The following is an 18,529-nucleotide window of genomic DNA, read 5'->3' as shown; positions in this document are numbered from 1 at the left end:
CCACAGACATTCTAAATAGGAGCCCACTTTAACTCACATATATTGTAATAATGCATGCACCATTAGTGCTACAACAGTGACCGCTGGCTGCCTGAAACTTTGAAGCAACATTAACAAGAGCTTCCAAAGGGTGTTACAGGTCACCAGTGAAACAACTTACGGATTCTAACCAGCAGCTCTTACTTTCAAACAGGCCTTCTCCCCCCTAACATCTACACAGAATAGCAAATTATAATTCCTTTTCTTCTGGCTACTGAGGAAATATTTATTCATCAAAATGTTTCTCAACTGCCCTTTACCTTTACAGCTACCAGGACAGTGTTCAACTATAATGAAACCGTATAAAAACAGATTGTCCTAACAAAAGCAATGGAAAGCAGATGGAAACAATTGATTACTTGCAGATTCCTACACTCCAAAATGTGTGGGATTTTGTTTTTTGTTGCTTTTTGGTTGTTGCTACCGTGTTTCCCCAAAAATAATATCCACGCTTGTGTGCTGCCCATTTGGAACGGGCAGCATTCATGGACATAAGGTTGCCTTCACAAACTAGAGAACAAAAAGATTTTTTTCCAGAAAAATAAATTAATCTTTATTGGACAATAACTCTGAAACAGGTTGCAGAGAACGTTTTATTTTGAAACGATAGTGAAGGACTTGCTTAAATAACAGCCTCAGCATCAGAAAGAAACAAGGAAGAGGGAGAGAATATCAATACACTACAGTTAGAATAATTTGATGCCATTTTATCTGCCATGGCTCCAATGAAATCCTGGGATTAGAAGTTTAGTGAGGGGTGTAGAAGTCTCTCTTGAAGATTTCTGAGGTACTCCCCCTGAACTATGTAGCAGAAAATGCTGAATACCTCACCCAACTACAAATCCCAGAATTCAATAGCATGGTCCCATGGCAGATTAAGCATCTAACATACATAAGTGGGTAGCACAGATATACTCAGAGGCAGAGAGCAGCAAAGAGGAAGCAAGCATGTCTGCTTGAGAAACAAAGGCAGCACAAACAGCTCGACCCCTGATTAATCCATAGTCTAAAAAATACTAGAGGCTTCAGATGGGAAAAAAGGCCTCAGTCTGACAAACAACAAAAGAAGGGTTCTGTAAATTAAAGATATTAAAAAAAACCTGTTTCTTTCCTTTTCCTTTTTTAAAAAAGTAATCATTAAAATTATTTTCTAGCTTTACATTTAAAAAACCCACAAAGATACCAGTGGTTTATATTACAGAGGAAAATGCAATATGATTTTGTGGCACAGAAAACACAGTTTGAAGTAAAAGGAGGTGGCAGTAATTAGCAATACTCTTTTGATTTCAGTATCAAAATTTGAGGGTGACAAATACTTCATACAGAAGTAATTTCATAACTCTTAGCACAGCAACCACAAGGGGGTTTGGTGCTTTCAGAAAAGGTCGGGGGTGAGGGGGGATAATCTATTCAAAAAGCATTTTCTTGGCAATGCTATACATTCTGCCCTGAAGAGTCCAGCGGATGGGAATGCTCAGTCAGCTTCTCCCTCAGGTTTAACAGCAGGGACGTTTTGTCAGTTGGTAGCTGCCCCAAAGATTCCATTTCTCGATTGCTCAGCTCATGTCCAGCACCAACTGACGTGCTGCTCTCCACCACAGGTGTGTGTCCATTGTCCCATCCTTCTATCTGTCCAACTCTCTTTGGAGTCTCATCTCCTATGCTGTCCTTGTCCACATTTTCTCTCTCACCAACTCTGTCACAACTGGAGTCTCTAGCCTCCAAGTATGCTGATGGAGATTCTCTCTCTCTCTCATAATTTGGGACTTCACAACTCCAGGAAACGACGTTGTCCCATCCTAAATAGTCCTGGATTTCAGCAGCTTTATCACTGTCACTGTCAATTGTAATCACAACAGGAGAAGCCATTGGAGAGGAGCCGAGGTGGCATTTGTATGGCTTCTTCTCCCTTCTTTTCCTTTTGGGTTTTGTTTCATAAATTATCTCCACGCTTGGGCTTCTGGACACTCTTTTCCTCTTTCTCTCTGAGGTATCTGCCTCAAATGGACTATCCAAGAAGCTAGATGCTCTTTTGTAAGAGTCCGGGCACTTTGGCAAAGGTTTCCCAAAGGTACTGCCTTCTTTTGGGGAAGAGGCCTCTTTGTTTCCCCTGTCAAACCTCTCCAGGTGACGGGTCTTGTATTTCCTTTTCCCACTGGGCTTCTCGGATCTTGTCCTGTCACATCCTCGAGGAGGACTGTGAGATCTGCTTCTTGATCTGCTTCTTGATCTGCTTCTTTCATAGTAGTAATACCGACTTCTGCTACGGCCTCTTGGACTTCGAAGCTTTCTCCGTTCAGAGAAGGAGTCGAATGCATAGTCTGGGTTAGGAGATTGTCTTGAATCCTGAGCCCGCCTCCTGTACGATGACTCGTAGTCTTCCTGCAGTCTATTCCTGCTGTACACGGTGGACTCCCAATTGTACTTGCTCTGGAAGTCGCCCTCTCCAAAGTAACTGTCGCTCTCCTTTCTCTTGGGACTTCTGTAGTCGTCCTTGCTTTGAGACCGTGACCTGCTTTGCTCTCGGGATTCGATGCTTTCACTGCTCAGGGAAAGGGTTTGGCTTTTACCAGATAGACTCTTGTCATGAGTTCTGGACCTCTTTTTACCCTTCTTGTGCTTATGTTTGCTACCATCTTTTTTTTTCTTGCGCTTTTCCGTGCTATGATGCTTCCGCTTACTTTTCAGGCCATGGCGCTCTCTGTGAGAATGTTGTGCACGGGACTCAGATTTCCGAGTCTTGGATAAATCATAGCCTTCTCTCTCTGTAGGTGAACTCTGTACCCAACTAGGCTCTCTCATTTTAGTTGCGTCTTTGTCAATCCTTCTGGATTTTTTTTCATTTGAGGCAGCCATGTTGCTGGTATAACTAGGACTACCATCCCGTGACCCCACAGAGAATGGCGATGCATGGCCACTTGCATCTGTATCATTAAAACTGAGGTATTGGATGGGCTTCGTTTTCTTCACACCTTCACTTTTCCCATCATCAATTGATTCCTCAGAGTCTGAAGACAACTCCACAACTTCAGGTGTCCTCTCTGCCAGTGGCTTCACATACCCAACAATTACACAGTTGTCAGACGAATCACAACTGTCCCCATTCATCTCCACAGGAGCTGGCAGCTGTGCCTGCAAATCTCTTGTATTTGTGGAGGGCTCTTCCTCAGAGCTTTCTGAAGTGTCCAAAGAAGTAGACAGAGCGGCACGGACCTGCTCTGAGCTCAAGTAAGATGGACCGGGTGTTTCATCATCCCAAGGGGCCTGACCAATATCAGTTGTGAAGGCATTATGTTCTGCTTGCTGGGAACCCACATCATCTGGAGAGATTGTAATAATGGAGGACTCGGAATGGCTGCCTTCTTCACGTGATGGAGCTGGACAGTCATAATTTGCATGCTGATCATATGCCTCTATGTTAAAAGGGCTTCTGACATAACTGATAAACTCATGTAAAAAGTGATCTGTGTAATGAAGTAAAAAAGGTTTCAAGTCATCAGCAAACGCTGGGCTCTCTAGGTCGTACCTCGTCATATTACTCATGATGATATGTTGTACAATATTGACTAGAGACCCATGAGCACCGAACAGGACTGTGAGTTCCCGTTTTAGCCACGGGACCAGCCTGTGAAGACAGGCAGGATTTCTACGAAAAAATTCAGCTGATATATCTCTGTAGCGCCCTCCATCTTCAATGCTTCGGACACGTGTTCCAGAACGGTACAGAGCTCCTCGGAAGCTAATTATTTCCTGTTCCTGAATTTGTCGCATTGATCTGCCCTCTAAGCTAGCCTGTCGCCTTGACTGAAGTCTTCTGATCATCTGACTTATTTCTTCATCTCGCTGTCTGGTGGTCTGTCCTGATAAACCTTCAAACAAAATCCCATTATCAGGTGGAGGTGTTGTCCTTCGAGAAGAGGAGCTTCTTCTGGGATAACCAGATGCACGGCGTTCCCTCGTCAAAGTTGTCCGGTAACGAAATCGCCTTCCATCAGGATTAGCAAAGGAGTCTATTTCTGAAGGCCTTACTCTGTACACCTTAAAATCATCTTCGGACCTCATACTATGTACAATGGAATGAAAAGGCTGTTTGCAGAGAGGGCATTCTGCTTTGTTTTTGGACCACTCCTGCACACATCGGAAACAGAATCGATGCCAACAATGGTCCAAATAAGCTGTGTTTTCAAACCGGTCCAGGCAGATTGGACATTTAGAGTCTGGAGATGTATCTGACGATGACATTGTCTGATGCAGCTTGTTCAAACCAGATCTGGGTGAAAAACTATCTGCCACAAAGTCCCCTGCTAGTGATGAGAAATTCTGAAATTAAAGAGAAACAAAATCATTACCAGGTGCTTAACTTAACTCTTGCTAATCAAGTAAAATTATACAAAAGTAATTTCATAGACTTTTACAGTAGGGTTGGAGAACTGAGGCCCTTCACCCCTTTTGTAGTTATTAATTTCCACAATCCCTCCCCGCTAGGCTAGCCAGCAAACGATGTTGACCACATCTCAGTCTGTCCTACAGGCATCACCCTGGCTTTTTTTTTTTATTTCATTAGAAAACCAGTTCACCCAATGACAGCTGGATTTGACGTATTACAATTTGCTCTTCAAAGGCAGTTATCAGTTTTGCTCAGTGGCCAAAATCAAACCCTAATCTCCAAAAATAGCAAACCATAATGAAACCTTTACTTAAGTTAGGCAGTTAGGAGAGCTGCCTCGCTCGGACCCCTGACAGGCCTTGGAGAAGCATCACCCTTGGCAAGCGTGCCTCTGAGCTTGAACCGAGCGCCCTCTCCACCACCCAAGAGAGCCCGTTGTATAACCGAGGATTCGGAACTCTTCTTACCCGACCGGTGGAAAGGAACGGCTCAGCCGGGAAGGAAGGGCCGCCCGCCTCCTCCTTTGGAGAGAAGGAGCGAAACGACCCAAGGACCAAGAGCGGAGAGAGGGGATGGAGAGGCGAGAAGCCAAGCCAAGCGCCAGAGAGGACCAAGCCTCGAGAGAGGCGCAGGCTCACCCCGCGCGCCTCAGCGGAGGGTCCCCCGCGCGTCCCTGAGGTCCGAGAGGGACGCGCCCGGGCGGCCCCTTCCTCCCCCCCTCCCGTCCCCCCACCGGCCCTTCCAACACGCGAGCGTGGGTGGGCTCCGACCCCCCTCCCCGACTCACCGGCTTCGGGCGCTGACGGCGGCGACCCTTGGCGCCGACGGCTCGGCTGCGGAACTCCCGCGGGTCACACATTGGTGACAGCGCCGTCCGGCCCAGAAGAGGAGGGGGCGGCGGGAGTGGGGGCGCGGGGGGGGAAGAGGGGAGACGGGGGGGGGACACCGCCGCTGCTTCCCCAGGGCTTGTTTCCCTACCCCGCTTGAACCGGATGCGCAGCTCCCGGGAAGGGCGGGCGCACCGCTGCCTTCCGGGTCAAGAGGAAGCCCGTTGGGAAGAATGGCCCAAATAAAGAACCGGTTCTGCTACCCCGGCCGCTTTCGCTTTTTATAGAGCTACCAAATCTTTTCCCCAGGAATGGCCTAATGTAGATCCTCCCTCGCGCCTTCTGACTTCTAGCAATTATAATGCAAGCGTTAGAATGGAAAAGCCCAGGCTTGAGCATAATGCCCTGTCCAGGTTTCTGGAGATCCCTCTCCCTGAGTGCAGCGGAGCAGCCTCGTCCCTCCCTTCGGGGTGGATCGCAGCTTTATTTCATCTCAGCTATACCTACTCTTTTCAAGTAGCATGTGATAGACGGAGACTCTAAGAGGACTTTCGATGTTTGTGGGAGACTACAGGAGCGGTTTAACCGTGCCGCCTTCCCCCCAAGCGGTGAGTTCCCACGGAAGAGCGGGGATTTGAAATTCGGTTCTCCTGAATTTCGAGCGTGTCTCTCTCTCTCTCTCTCTCTTCACTGCGCCACACCCCCACCGCCCGCTGTTTTAGGAATCGGGCCCATGGGGTACTTCGCATCTACGCACCATAAAGCACGATAATCTTGGAAAACTAATCGAAAATAAAGGTAAGTAGATTTGGTTTTGGACTACAACTCCCAAGGCAACATCACTACCTAGAGCATTCTGGGAGCTGTAGTCTAAAAAAAAAGCTGCAAACTGGTAAAATTGATAAAACTCTCCCTCCGGCGCAGACTATGGGCAGATCCCGGCACCCATTGTATAGGGCACACTCTTCAGGTCCTCGGGCAATGGAAGACCAACTTATGTAGGTTCCCCAGCACAGCCCGAAGAAGTGGGCTTGAGGGTTCTTTTTTTTCCCCTTCCCTTAACAAAGATGGCTGCCTCTTGCACCCTCCCTTTCCTGTCCGACCTTCGTTTCTAACTTCCGGGTACTCTGTTGAAGGGATGCGGCGCTGCTTGTAACTAGGAGGCTCGAAAGAAGAAGGTAAAATGGTGCTGGTGGATCGGACGACTCTGGAGTGGCTGTATTCGCTGGTAAGGCGCCCGATGTTCTCCTACTCCCTTGGAACTCTCCCATTACGAGCAAGAGACAACAGGGCAACATGCCTTTTGGCAACGGCTGATGTATATCGCAGGCTTCCATGTATTACCTCTCCCCAAACTAGCAATAAGTTCCTTGCACTGGGAGAGGATCGCAGTCTGTAATCCTGCCTAGATTTTGTTGGGAGTTTTTACAACCTTACATGCTACCTATAGGTGTGGCTGGGAGGGACCTTTCTTGGCTGGAGTGACTGTCAATCTATCCAGCACTAACAATTGTTCCCTCCTGTCTCTGAATTCAAAGACAGCCATCTCCTCTCTGCTCTGCATGTTTCCCTCTCTTTAGTCTGTTGAGGTCTATTGCGTAAAGCAGTCATGCTTTTCACTTCCCAGTTTGATCTGTTCAATTGTAAGTAATGAAGCTTTTTTTTATTCTTTCTGCTACTAGTATCTCAGAGTGAGTTATTGAGACTATATGCCAGTTAATGGGGGGGGGGAGAGAGAAATCTGTAGAACTTGAAGCTAATATGCTCTGTGAGTCCTGCCACTTCTGCTGCTCAGCTAGGGAAATTTAATCCAAAATCCAAAACTCTGCTATCGATTTTACAAGTCAGTCCTGTGCATATTAACTGGAGAGTAGACAAGGCAAGCAAAGGTGACAGTTTTGGACTAAAAACACTTTGTTCAGGACAGCGACAAATGAAAATACTCTTTAAAATTCAGGAGGGTGCCAGAAAGCTGATACCTATCATCTGACATACACAGCCTTTGAAGAGGGAGGTTCTGTACTTTAGGCAAATTTTATGACTAAGAACTGTAGTGGGGAAACTGATTGACATGTCTTCCAATTGTCTTTCACCTTTACCATTCCTGGTACCAGTTTCCACTGTCTGATGTTTAGTAAATAGGACCCATGTATTAAATTTATTTTTCTCCAATCTCATTTCACTTCCCCTTTACTAAACACAGTAACAAAATTGTTGGTTCCTGCCTTATCCCATTTCTTACCCATCTCGTGCTCCATCAGTTGCATGTTGATACCACTGTAGCAAAACTGGTTGCAGGATCAAAGACATCACAATTTTCACCCTTATCAAAAATGTGAAGCTGAGTGTCGAGAAACAGCATACAAAGTATGTCACATACTATTGTTTTGCACATTTAGATTTATCTCCTTCACCAAGCTAACAACCACAAGTTAGACTTCTTTTACACCTGATACCTGAATTTGATGGCTGCATTGGGATCATAGGAAAAATATGAGAGCCACCAAGATCAGGTAAAAGAGACCAAAAACTATATGAAAATGAGGTTTGGCATTGAAGGAAAGCAAGGTGTATTTGTTCACACGGAGCAGTGCTGTGCTGAAGGATATCCCTGGAAATGCAAACAGGATCATGACATCACATTTAAACCCACTCTTTCCAACTCATAACAAAAACGAAACAGCAAAACCCCGAAAAGTATTGGGGCACCTTAAAGACTAAAAGATACATTTCAGCAGGAGTATTTGTAGACTACAGCCCATTCCTCAGATACATTACATACATAGAAACATACATCTGTAAAGCTGAAAAGGACCCCAAGGGTCATCAAATCTAACTTCCTGCCAAACCAGGAAATGCATAGCTTAAGGATCCCTGGCAGGGGACCATCTTACTCTGAAGGAGATTACAGTACCCTTCACTCCATGAAAGCTCACACCAGAATAAGTCTATTAGTTCGTAAGGTGATGTAATACTTTTGTTTTTTGTCATAGATGTAGAAACGGAACTAGCAGAGCTACCTCTTTTTAAATCCCTTCCCCTTATCAGCGGAGAGACATACTATGGTCACTTGTTCTCAGTACAGCCACCCAGGGCCATCCAAACACACTTTGTTACCCAAAAGACAGCCGCAGATGGTATTTCCGCTCACCCACGTCAAGGTACACAGTGCATGAAGCTAACTAGATTTGAGATGTTTGGCAGAAACTCACTCCACCTTTGATAGCAAAAATTTAACAAAGTGAATTAATGCCATTGGCTAACTTTCCATAATACCCCACATTTGCTGCCTCGCTCTGCCATCACCTTCTGAAAATAGCATGTTTTGCTTTTGTCCACTTGCACACTTTCTCAGATTAACAGACATCTTCAGGGGCAAAATGCCTGCTTTACATTGAAGCACTGGCAAATTTAGTTCCTCCCAATTTGAAAACAACCAAGGAAAAGTAGCTTGGGGCAATCTGCAACCAGTCTGCGGAACTGCCCATTTTGGGTCCCCATGCCTGCTGCTGCTGGCTTTCCACAGAGAAAACTAGGGTAGTCATAATCTGACCCTTAAAAGAATTTTTCTTCTGCAATGTCAGACTTTGCTTGGAGGCACTCTATACATTTCCCCTACAAGCCAAGGCAATGCAGATCTACAGGGTAGCATTGCTCATTCCTGTCTTTCCTCTCCATCCCAAGTGGAAAGAGTAGTTTGGCATGTGCTGCCGACTTTCCAGAGTAGAACCTGTTCCGTACTCATTTTCACCTTAACAACAGTGCAGTGGCCGGAATTCATTGGGAGAAGCCATTTTATACCAGTTGTAGGCCACATTATGTCGAATGCAAATTTTTATGACACGTCATGTTACTGTCTTCCTTTCACAGATTCTTCTCACCATTGTATTGCTTTCGTGGGGATATGTGATTTATGCAACACGAATAGCAGCCAAATGGCAGCTAAGGGAGGACTATCCCATGTAAACACAGGATCTTTGACACTTACTACAGTAGAGAGATCTACTACAGCCCTACCAGAAGCATGGCAGTGCTCAGGCTATATTCAGCCAAATAATCTACAAAAAATAATTTGAACTCAAAGTTTTGCAGGAATTTGCAATGCTGTATAGGATTTCTGAGCTCTCAAAAGTATGGAGAGGACAAGAAGGACAAGAAAACAGCACTTGCAACATTGCCAGCCTAAAGTTAAGCGTTCCTTCAACACTACTTTTTCTAATTAACATCGGCTGTGAAGACAACTAAAAGTGTTTTAACACTTTGTATGTTTCGCTGCTTATCATGGCAAAGTTCCAATTTATAAAAGGGAGGTTGGTATTCTCAAAGAGCCGCTAAGAAATCTCCACTGAACTTGTGATTTCTAGGATGAGTTTAAGTGGTAAACCGATAGGTTTGGAGATGGAGAGGTCACCTATTAGTTCCAAATGTAAACATTTTGTAATTTTACTCTTGAAGCAACCAATTGCTAAATGAACTACAAAACAATAACTTCAGCTGAATCTGTTGTGAGACAGCTGTGTCCATACGTGAAATGTTTAGCAGTATACAAAACAAGTTTGTTTTGATTTCTGATATGCCAAAAAAAAAAAAAAACCCATACTGTATCCGCTTTCTTTGACTGGACCAGGTGGTTAAGCCTTTAAGCATGACTTTCATTTCAGTGCAGAAGCAATAAACAGTAGTTTTTGGCAACTATCTACTATCATGAGGAGAAAGAGGAAGAGTACAACATAAATTTCATTAAAAACAGTGAAGTCAGACTAGTGATACTGAAGCCACTTTATTGTTATATTGGATTTGGAACTATGTGATAAATTTTATAAAAGCAAGACAAATGCCTGCAGCATTCTTGAGTGTCTTAATGATGACTGCTTGGTATTTCCAGTGGGGGAATAACTTCACCTGTCTCCTGAATTACATCACCCTAAGAAATAGAAGGAAATTGTAAATGCCATCATAATACAACTATTTTGCAATACCAAAGTAATCACACACACAAATACATGCAAGGCAAAATTCAACAACTATGCTACTATTTCCATACAATATATTGTGGAGGTATCCATTTGAAATCCATGCATGCAACAGACTTACTAACTCCGCCCTCTCTATACTGTACCACATTCATTTTGGGGTATCAGACATTTGATGGCTAGAATCCTACTGGCACCAGTATACTTTTTCACTCTATAAGACTCACTTCGCCCCCCCAAAAAAGTGGGGGGGAGTGCCTGTGTCTTATGGAGCAAATATTGTAAAACAGCACTCCCCAGGGCCCAGCGGGGGGATGGTGGGGGGCCTCCAAAGGGTCCGAGAGTGCCTTCCAGGACCCTTCGGAGGCTCACCCCCACCCCACCCTCCGCAAGGCCATCGGGGGCAAAATTGCGACCTTCCAGGACCCTTTGAAGGCTTGGAAAGCCTCAGTAGGGTCCTGGAAGCTGCCAATTTCACCCCAATTGGCCTCGCATGGGGGTCAGGGGGAGCCTCCAAAGGTTTCAAGAGTGCCTTCCAGGACCCTTTGATGGCTTCCCCTGCCGGGCCAGCGGGGCTGAAATTGTGACCTTCCAGGACCCTTCTGAGGCTTGGAAAGCCTCAGAAGGGTCCTGGAAGCTGCCGATTTCGGCCTCGCGGGGGGGAGGGGGAGCCTCCAAAGGGTCTAAGACTACATTCCAGGACCCTTTGGAGGCTACCCCCACCCCCGTGGGGCCACTGGGGGCAAAATTGCGACCTTCCAGGACCCTTCTGAGGCTTGGAAAGCCTCCGAAGGGTCCTGAAAGCTGGCGATTTCGCCCCCACTGGCCCCACGCGGGGGGGAAGCCTCCGAAGGATCCTAGAAGGCACTCTTGGACCCTTCTGAAGCTCCCACCTCCACCCCTGCGGGCCCAGCAGGCAGAAATTGCCAAAATATTTTTTCCTGTTTTCCTCCCCTAAAAATGAGGTGCGTCTTATGGAGAGGTACATCGTATGGAGCAAAAAATACGGTAAATGTTATTGCATACACTGCAATGTTACATTGCCAATAATTATTGAATTGACACTTACATCCCTAGTTTATTTATTTAAATTGTATCCCACTCCCGTTAAGGTGGGTAACCGCTTGTCAAACAGAAAGCAGAAGTTACACTTCAAATGGTGTAAACCCATAACAGAAGCCTGGCCATTACCTCTCATGTCAGAGGAATAAATAGCAAACTTGGTTCCTGTAAAACCCTCTCAGCAAAACTGGAAATGGGTGCCATGTAGCATATGCAAAGTCCCACAGCAACAATAAAATGATATAACCACTGACCTTACGAAACCAACAGTCTTCTACAACATCTTACAATCTCAACCAGGGCTTGAAAAATTTTAGAATGTCTAACAAGTCAGTCAAAAATTTCACCAGTCAGCATGACTGGACTACAGCCTTGCAATTTTTGTTAACAAATGTAAACTAGGCACTTGTTTGCTTTTATTTCTACATAACAATGTGTACAAACCCAAAATAAATATACTGTACCCTCAGACTTTATTACCTGCATGCCTGTGGGGTCATGAAGTTTGTATTTTGAATGCCTTTCTTTTGAATGTCTCCAGCAAAAATAAAACCGAGAGCAAAAGCACCCGGCTCTTAAGGAGCCACAGTTCCCTCCCACCTTAGAATGTATCCTTGTTTGGTTAAAATTGGGAGCAGGGAATCTCCATATTCTCCAGCAAGGGACTACTCTACATTCTCCTGCAGAGCTATATCTCTATGTGCTGCTCGAACTCTCTTCTCATGTGAAGAGGGCAGTTTTCCTCTTACAATGGGAGGGGGAGGGGAGGACTGTAGGATTAGAAAGAGAGAAACAGGAATGGATGGAGGGTAAGGAGGCAGGCAGGGAGGGAGCTGTGGTTTGTCAAGCAGAGTTTTTTCACTTGTCACAGATGAGTGGACAAGTGCATTTTTCAAGCCTTGGTCTCAACATTGTTTTACATTTGTATATAATGAACTGACACAAGGCACAAAAATTAAATTGACTCACAGGATATACTTTGGGTAATGGATAACGAACTGCATGTGGCCTTTTCTGTGGAGAAAAAGTAATAAAGCATGTGAATACTTAATGTAATTGGCATTTCAGAAGCTTATTTGGTATTTATTATGCCCTGTATCTTCCCATATCAATATGTTGTCATTTACTCATAGTGCAGGACTATTTTACGGCACCAGATTCTTAATTTAAAAAGGACCAAAATTCCTCACAGCTGAAAAAGTATTCCAATAAGAAAGGGTTCACTTGCACAAACAGGGAAAGGTATTTGCTGACTAACTTGATATTTGGCATTGTAATTACTATTCCTGAATGTAGAATAAGAGCTTGTTTGAGAAAACAAAGCAACTGCTTAATGGCAAAAGAACCATAGCTGGTTTTACCACAGTTTGTCCACAGTACAATTTATCTGTAACCAGCAGTGCACAGCAGCACACAAATATTTATGTACTGTGCATGCAGTTTTGACCATTGGTTTATTTAAATGAAGCCTTTCTAGTCCAACCTATATTAACAGGTCTCAGTGCAAGGTACAATAAATAGAATCACCTTTAAAAACCCTAAAACAATTAGAACACTTAGAAATACTTTAGAACAACTTAACTCTAGGAAGCATATATTTTAAGCATCTACTATAAGACCTGCAGTCAAGAACAGTCAATTTTCAAAGCAAGGCCTCTTAAAATCTCCTGCAAGAGGATGAATGGAGATGTGCAGAATAGTAACAGAAAAAGTTACTGTTACATGTTTTTGTGTATAACAGATGGCTAGCTTCTACAGCTGCATTACAAAAAATGCTGCACAACGTATACATACCATTAGATGATATTTTATGTAGTAGTGAATAACCCAAGTAGGAACAAGCACATAAACGAAAATCCGTACCCCAGTATTGTAGGTTTTGAATACCTAGAAATAAGTTATTTTTCTTATTAGATCACAACACCAATAATTCATTACATTTTTAATGCAATCAAACCAAACACTGGCCAAAATATAAAGCGACTGAAAAAAGCTGTACAAGATCAGAAATGATGGAGAGAGTTGGCTCATGGAATTGTGAAGGGTCAGATACGACTGAATGGATAATTCAATTTGCTTTGTTGAAAAAGGCTGTCTTCAAAACAGACTGTCTTTGAAGTTGGTTTGCTTTAAACTATAATTCAGATTGCAGTATACTGGATTTGGAAGAAACAAAAATGATTTCAAATAGAAATGAAGGTGTGTGACCTCAGCATCACTGAAGCTTTTCCTCCCACAATAAGCCACATTTATCATATGACCCAAACCAACTAATGGCCTTTATGTGAGCGCAGGATTAGGAATACTTTTTCTGAAAGTAATTAGTAAATAAAACAACTTACTTTTTTGGTCTAATCTTACAGAAGTACTTTATATTACATTATTTTAAATATATACCAACACAAATTAATAACTGTATGCTGTCAAATCAGTTCTTTTGGAGATCCTGCTCAGGGTTTCTAAGTAAAGAGTACTCAGAAGTGGTTTACCAGTCCCTTCTTCTGGGGACATCTTGCGACTGTACGGGTTGCTCAAGGCCACACAGGTTGGCTCTTCTGGGGGCTGCATGTTTTGCTTTGTTTCTAAATAGACCATACTGAATTGGCAGCTCAATAAATTGGGGCACCTGGCTGAGGAGGTTGTTGCTGTTTAGTCATTTAGTCGTGTCCGACTCTTCGTGACCCCATGGACCAGAGCACGCCAGGCCCTCCTGTCCTCCACTGCTTCCTGTAGTTGTGTCAATTTCATGTTGGTTGCTTCACAGACACTGTCCAGCCATCTCATCCTCTGTCGTCGCCTTCTCCTCTTGCCGTCACACTTTCCTAACATCAAGGTCTTTTCCAGGGAGTCTTCTCTTCTCATGAGATAGCCAAAGTACTGGAGCCTCAGCTTCATGATCTGTCCTTCCAGTGAGCACTCAGGGTTGATTTCCTTTAGAACTGATAGGTTTGTTCTCCTTGCAGTCCAGGGGACTCTCAAGAGTTTCCTCCAGCACCACAATTTCAAAGGCATCAATTCTTCGGCGGTCTGCTTTCTTTATGGTCCAGCTCTCACTTTCATACATCACTACTGGAAAAATCATAGCTTTGACTATTCGGACTTTTGTTGGCAAGGTGATGTCTCTGCTTTTTAAGATGCTGTCGAGGTTTGTCATCACTTTCCTCCCAAGAAGCAGGCGTCTTTTAATTTCGTGGCTGCTGTCACCATCTGCAGTGATCATGGAGCCCAAGGAGGGTTAGGGGAGTTCAATTCTCCACTGCGCCTCCAAGGAATAGAGCCAGCTTGTACATGCTTGGGGCGAGATGCACGGTCCTTGACTCCCCCTAGATGAAGAAGGGACAGATAAACCATTTTTGAGTACTCTCCACCTAGAAAATCCTTGGAGGGCTCGTCAGGGACTTGACCGCACATAACTGTCATCCTATGGAAGCCATACAACGGAGATTCTTTTCGGCCAAGAATCAGTAAATCAGTAACGCAGCCCTAAAAAAAAATGAATATATATTTATTGAAAATGTATTTATTTTTACCCGCTTTGCATGCACAGATGTATGTGCGTGTGTCCCCTAACAACTGTGCAAGTATTGCACAGACAGAGAAGCAGGCATCGTAAACAGGAGGAGCCCACTTTCTGGTCTTTCTTCCCGCGTCTCTGAGACGAGAGCATCCCGAAACTCTCCCGGTTTCTCCTCCCGCGCCCTCCCTCGCTTACCTGCCGCCTCCACCACGAGCCGGGCTCCAGGAAGCCGGCCCAGAACCTCTCCACCGGCCCGAGCTTCCGCGGGGGCTCGACAGGCTCGCGGGGGCTCAGCTCCTGGTCCTTGAGCCAGCGGCGCCGGAGCAAACGGAGCTGGTGAGCCCGGAGCTCTTCGTCGGTTTTGCTTTTGTCCAGCCATCCAGGCTGCCGTGCGGGGCTGAGCCCCGACTCTTGGGACGACATAAAGGGGAAGAGGCCTTTTCGGGCCGATTCCTGACACTGAGCGGCTCCGCTCCGCTCCCGCGACCTTGGCCCGAACCGCGGCGCCTGCCGCGCACAGAAAATGACGTCTACACCAAGGCCCGTAGAGATAGGAAAAAAGTAGAACTCTGAGACTTGAGCGCTCAACGTCGGGAAGAATTAAAAGCTGCCATTGGGTCCACCTGGGTGCCTTTTGTGGCATGAGCCCCGCAATAGAAACTGTAGAAGACTTGGGCTTCCTGTGCTTTATGGAGTTTTGTTTCTTTGGATTTTGCCTGATGTTTTACCTAATACCGTACTCCGCCTAAACTGAGCTTCCTGTCGCTTGAGCCCCATTATTATTAGTGTCCTGCACTCTGGACTTGATCGAGAGCAGATCCTGCCCCTCTTTCTGAATCACTGCCGTCCGGGTATTGGAAAAATATTATGTCATCACCCCTCCCGTCTTCTTTTCTCGGCTAAATGTGCCCAGTTCTTTCAGTCCTTTCCTCAGCTGAAAGGCAGGAGGTCACATGCAACTCATTAAGAAGTAGGAAATGAAAGCATAAGTTTTCCGAGTTGTAGCCGTGTTAGCCCATGCAAGCGTTTCAGCAGGAAACACAAAACAAAAATAGACGTTGTGGCACTTTAAAGACCAACTGCTATGTTTTAATGTAAGCTTTTGTAGAACATTGGTGTGCAATGCAACCAAAGTGCCATGTCTTTCTTTTCCCCCTTTTGTTTTGTGAAATAACCAAAAGCATGTACGTTCAATTTATCCTCCATTACGGGGTCACGTGGTAAGTTTTTACCAAATATATTTGTTATGTTAGGCTAGGTGACACATCCTTATCTGTCGCTGGATGCCTGCAATAATAAAGACATACAAAACGATGTTACTCTAGAAAGCTAGTCAGGCTGAAATGTTGCAGCCTAGACTTCTGTTTCACCTGATACTCTTCCATGGCTAAAATCTGTTGTGTGTGTTTCATAATGGGATGGGGACTCAAGTCATGAGACTTATTTTTTCAATGACTCAGACTCAACTTGCGACTAAGAAGCCACCAATCCCTTCTCCTTTCTTCTGGAGAAAATAGCTTGTTTTTAGAAGGGCTTGGGATCCAGGACTTGGTACCAAAGACTCAGACTTGGGGCTCACACACAAAGACTTGCCAGCATCCCTGGTATCCTAGAACTGTGATGTGCTTTTTTTTCTCTTCAGAAAAAAAGTTCTGCTCCCCAACTCTCTCTCTCTCTCTCTCTCTCTCACACACACACACACACACAGAGAGAGAGAGAGAGAGAGAGAGAGAGAGAGAGAGAGAGAGTAAAATCTGTTCCGGCAGAATCCGAGATAAGGAAAATCATGGAGGGAGTGTGTCTGGGGAAATAAATCAATAGGTAGAAACATGACCAAATTAATATTGAAATCTAGCCAGGGGTTGTTATTTCAGTGTACTGTGCTGATGCTGTATCACCAGGGACGTTCTTCCTTTCCTTCCCATCTGCAGCCCCTGAAGCTGTAGGAATAGCTATCAAAGGTTTCCCACCCTTCTAGATCAGTATTTGGGGGAGGGAGGAGGAGGAGTAATTGGGGTAACAGGAGAGGAAGGTCATGAGACTCCTGCTTTACTAGATGCCGTTGTACCATCGGCAGATGTCCACGACTGGATTGTGCCCTCATTTACATCAGTGCCAGGACTGGATTTACAGAATTTCACAGGGCAGAGTCTCCTCAGGAATTGAATTGAATTGTGTAGACATGGGGACAAATATAAAAACGAATCAGAATATTTGTTAAATATCCCTGATTTGTCAGATATTTGTTACTTCATATTCTTGGGGTCCAGAGACCCTAACGAATACAAAGCAACAAATATAACCCTTTTATATTTGTCCTTTTGTTCCCTATCTGCTTATGCCCCTGCGGCTCAGCTGTTCCTTGGGGGGATAAGCAGAGAGGGGTTTTCCCTTCCAGCAGCTTGCTAAAGCCTGCCCGAAGGGAACCCCACCCCCGGGGCTGGGGGATGGCTTGGTTCCCCTTTTCTCATCTTCCAATGCCTATGTGGGATAAAAGGAGGAGAGAAGGGATAAAAGAGGGATCAAAGGCATCCCCCAGCCGCTGCAGGATTGCTTTGATCCCTGCTTTCCCCCTTCTTGCTAAACCCCACGAGGTTTAGCAAAAGGAGGGGGAAAGGGATCAAAGCACCACAGGATCACTTTGATCCCTGCTTTCCCCCTTCTTGCTAAGCCCTGTAGGGGAAAGGGATCAACGCACTGTGAGGCTTAACAAGAGGAGGGGAAAGGGGATCAAAGCAATCCTGCAGCCAGCCGTGGCTGTGTGATTGCTTTGATCCCTGCAAAAATAATAATGATAAATGACCTGATGAATAACAAATTGATTAGTTGTTCTTCAGCGTGTGCACGATCACTCCCCCACCCTTTTATGCAGGCGCTCGGGTGCATGCGTGTGCAAAGCAGCTGTGGGGGAGAGTGCATGCGGGGGGGGGAGGTCTGTCTTCACGGCCCGGTCTGGCTCAGGCCACAGTCCAGGGATTGACGACCTCTGATGTATAGAACACAGTAGTATTTTATTTATTTAAAATATATTTTACCCCGCCTTTCTCCTTAGAAAGGACCTGAGCCTGCTTATGCAGTGGTACCTCGACTTATGAACTTAATCCATATTGGAACGACGTTCATACGTCAAAAAGTTTGTAAGTCGAGGCAAGATTTCCCATAGGAATGCATTGAAAACCATTCAGGTTGTTTTTCGTTCATAAGTCGAGGCGCTGTTCGTAAGAAGATGCATTAATTCCCATAGGAACTAATGCAAAGCTGGTTAATCCGTACTCTGCCACTAGACCTTTCAACATCACAGTAATCCAAATTTATGCACCAACCACCGATGCTGAAGAGGCTGAAATTGACAAGTTCTATGAAGACAAAGATTGCACACACCTTGCAGGTCACCACCACTGAGGTGTCTCTTCCCTCCATAATCCTTCTTACCTTTTGGCGTACTTCTGTTTGTCCATGAGTGCCCTTTCCTTTGTCTTGTCTGCCTTAAAGGTTCTTCCCCAGTTAGCAGGCCCTGAACTTTTTGCTCACCCTGGATCTTTATTAATTCAAGGATCTCAATCCCTGAACTGCCACTGGTTCTTGAGCTCACACTCCTGGCCATAACTTACAAAATTTTCCAAAAAGTTAAAAAAAAACATATAAAAATACACCAGAGATGTGAAAATGAGAGCACTGCAATTGTCCACCTGTGTGGTCAAAGCCAAGGAATATTTTTTTAAAA

At 44.9% G+C, this 18,529-nt stretch overlaps 3 protein-coding genes across 3 annotated transcripts; 1 reads left to right on the top strand and 2 right to left on the bottom strand.

Moving 5' to 3' along the window:
- Positions 1-565: 565 nt before the first annotated feature.
- On the bottom strand, positions 566-5,352 carry LOC140704817 (E3 ubiquitin-protein ligase Topors). The gene is made up of 2 exons (XM_072992023.2): positions 5,214-5,352; positions 566-4,359 (listed from the first exon to the last, which is right to left on the bottom strand). The coding sequence occupies exons 1-2, from the start codon at positions 5,283-5,285 to the stop codon at positions 1,474-1,476; spliced, it is 2,958 nt and encodes a 985-aa protein (XP_072848124.2). The 5' UTR covers positions 5,286-5,352; the 3' UTR covers positions 566-1,473.
- Positions 5,353-5,444: 92 nt separating this feature from the next.
- TZMP1 (transition zone microprotein 1) lies at positions 5,445-10,088 on the top strand. The gene is made up of 3 exons (XM_072992024.2): positions 5,445-5,861; positions 6,390-6,481; positions 9,124-10,088. Exons 2-3 carry the CDS (start codon positions 6,437-6,439, stop codon positions 9,217-9,219), a joined length of 141 nt encoding a protein of 46 aa, XP_072848125.1. The 5' UTR covers positions 5,445-5,861; positions 6,390-6,436; the 3' UTR covers positions 9,220-10,088.
- On the bottom strand, positions 10,015-15,334 carry NDUFB6 (NADH:ubiquinone oxidoreductase subunit B6). The gene is made up of 4 exons (XM_020777656.3): positions 15,001-15,334; positions 13,083-13,175; positions 12,258-12,302; positions 10,015-10,177 (listed from the first exon to the last, which is right to left on the bottom strand). Exons 1-4 carry the CDS (start codon positions 15,226-15,228, stop codon positions 10,112-10,114), a joined length of 432 nt encoding a protein of 143 aa, XP_020633315.1. The 5' UTR covers positions 15,229-15,334; the 3' UTR covers positions 10,015-10,111.
- Between the last annotated feature and the right edge of the window lie 3,195 nt (positions 15,335-18,529).

Source organism: Pogona vitticeps, chromosome 2 (genome assembly GCF_051106095.1).
Source record: "Pogona vitticeps strain Pit_001003342236 chromosome 2, PviZW2.1, whole genome shotgun sequence".
NCBI lineage: Eukaryota > Metazoa > Chordata > Lepidosauria > Squamata > Agamidae > Pogona > Pogona vitticeps.
Note: the sequence above shows the minus strand (reverse complement) of the source record. Positions and strands in the feature narration are given on the sequence as shown.

Coding starts and splice junctions, on each gene's coding strand:
- NDUFB6 (XM_020777656.3), bottom strand. CDS start 15,228: ATGTCGTCCCAAGAGTCGGGGCTCAGCCCCGCACGGCAGCCTGGATGG. Junction 13,176..15,000: donor GCTCGTGGTGGAGGCGGCAG/GTAAGCGAGGGA, acceptor ACTTATTTCTAG/GTATTCAAAACCTACAATAC. Junction 12,303..13,082: donor ACATAAAATATCATCTAATG/GTATGTATACGT, acceptor TTTTCTCCACAG/AAAAGGCCACATGCAGTTCG.
- LOC140704817 (XM_072992023.2), bottom strand. CDS start 5,285: ATGTGTGACCCGCGGGAGTTCCGCAGCCGAGCCGTCGGCGCCAAGGGT. Junction 4,360..5,213: donor GCCGTCAGCGCCCGAAGCCG/GTGAGTCGGGGA, acceptor CTTTAATTTCAG/AATTTCTCATCACTAGCAGG.
- TZMP1 (XM_072992024.2), top strand. CDS start 6,437: ATGGTGCTGGTGGATCGGACGACTCTGGAGTGGCTGTATTCGCTG. Junction 6,482..9,123: donor TGGAGTGGCTGTATTCGCTG/GTAAGGCGCCCG, acceptor TTCCTTTCACAG/ATTCTTCTCACCATTGTATT.